The sequence below is a fragment of the Alligator sinensis genome, unplaced genomic scaffold (assembly GCF_000455745.1).
Source record: "Alligator sinensis unplaced genomic scaffold, ASM45574v1 scaffold781_1, whole genome shotgun sequence".
Lineage (NCBI taxonomy): Eukaryota > Metazoa > Chordata > Crocodylia > Alligatoridae > Alligator > Alligator sinensis.
In genome coordinates this window covers 5,693,733-5,695,220 of record NW_005841845.1, presented here as the reverse complement: position 1 = coordinate 5,695,220, position 1,488 = coordinate 5,693,733, and the positions used below count along the sequence as shown (strand labels likewise).

The window sequence follows — 1,488 nt, the reverse complement described above, 5'->3', positions numbered from 1 at the left end:
CACCTGCAGGCTCCAGCAAGCAGCAGCCCAGCCGGGTGCAGAGCCTGGTGTCAAGCCAGGGCAGCATGGACTCTGATCACCTGGGTGAGGTTCCATTGGCTAGGGCTTGCCCATGGTTGCTGGCCTGGGTGGGGCTGGGGGTGGAGTGGCTGGGGCCCTGGGAGCAGTGAGGGGACTTGGCAGGGAGTGCTGGGGGTGAGCCATGTGGGCAGCTGCCAGTTCCCAGGGGCTGCCTGCCCTGGATGAAGGTGCTTGCTGTGGGTGCCACATTCTCCAGCCCCAGGGCTCCTTTTGCAGGATATGATGGTGGGAGCAGCGACTCAGAGTGTGAGGAGGCACTGATGAGCGACCAGGACCCGCAGTGCCCACTGATGCCCGACTTCTGGCTGATTGTAAAGATCCAGCAGGACCGCGTGGAGGTCTATTCCCATACGCGGTAAGTGGGGTGGGTCCTGAGGCCCAGAGCCAGAAGGCCCTTTCGCCTTCTGGTTGCCACTTCACTTCCATCAGTTGGTCTGCCGCAGCCCAGACACCACCAGGACCCTCTGCTCCATGTCCTGGGATATCCAAGCTGCCTCCTGCCCTGCCCTCCAGCATGAGCTGAGACACAGTCCTGGCAGCTCGCACCATGCTGGATGCCGGCTAAGTGAGAAGCCATGATCCCTGTGTACATGTGCACTTGCTGGCAGCTGGCTCAGAGAGGCTTTGGCTGTGGGGACCAGGGTACAGGGGTAGCTGGATAACAGGGCCCACACTCATGCTGGACAAGTACCCGGTCTTGCTTGGGGTCTCCTGACTGCTGCTGTCAGCCCTCCCTGCTCCTGCCCTCAGAGGTATCATTGTCCTGGGTCTCTGGGTGCATTCACGTCTGACTGCCCCTCAAGACCCTCATTATTGTGCTGCTCCTCCCCGCTGGTGTCTGGTCCTTGGCCCTGTGCCTTGGACGAGGGCTGTCTGTTCCACAGCTGTCTGCTGCTGTCTCCTGCAGGGACTGACTCAGTGTCTCTGCCCCTGCCACATCTGGTGCTGCCATCCTCTCACCCCCCAGCTTGGGACTGGGCCCACCCCGCTTTCCCCACACAGGGTCCACTCCCAGCCCAAGGCATGTGGGGGCTGTGAGAGGGATTAGGTGACTGCCCCTGGCACTTGGCACCCATGGGACCACCAGCCTCTCCACTGCCTCTGCAGCAGCCTGAGCGCAGAGAAGGCGGCAGTGGCTGAGGCAGAGGAGGAGCCAGCCGGGACCAGCCTGCGCCTACACCAGGCCGTGGTGAGGAATATCAGCGAGATCTGCAGGGTGGTGAATCAGGTACTGTTGGGTGGGCGGGGATAGCAACAGTTCCCCAAGAGGGAAACGGGAGGGGCCACATGTGGCTCCCAGCCACAGCCACAGATTCTTCCCCAGCTCCAGAGAGGGGGTGGCTCCTTCCAGCTGGCAGCCCCTCTTCAGCCCCCAAGGTTGGCAGGGGCAGCATCTGGCAGCAGGTC

At 62.6% G+C, this 1,488-nt stretch overlaps 1 protein-coding gene across 1 annotated transcript in view; it reads left to right on the top strand.

The window, feature by feature from the left end:
- SZT2 (SZT2, KICSTOR complex subunit) overlaps positions 1-1,488 on the top strand; it is an 82,168-nt gene that overhangs the window by 55,575 nt on the left and 25,105 nt on the right. Inside the window, 3 exon segments of the mRNA XM_025207192.1 lie at positions 10-84; positions 298-436; positions 1,189-1,309. Of these exon segments, the coding sequence (XP_025062977.1) occupies positions 10-84; positions 298-436; positions 1,189-1,309 (335 nt within the window).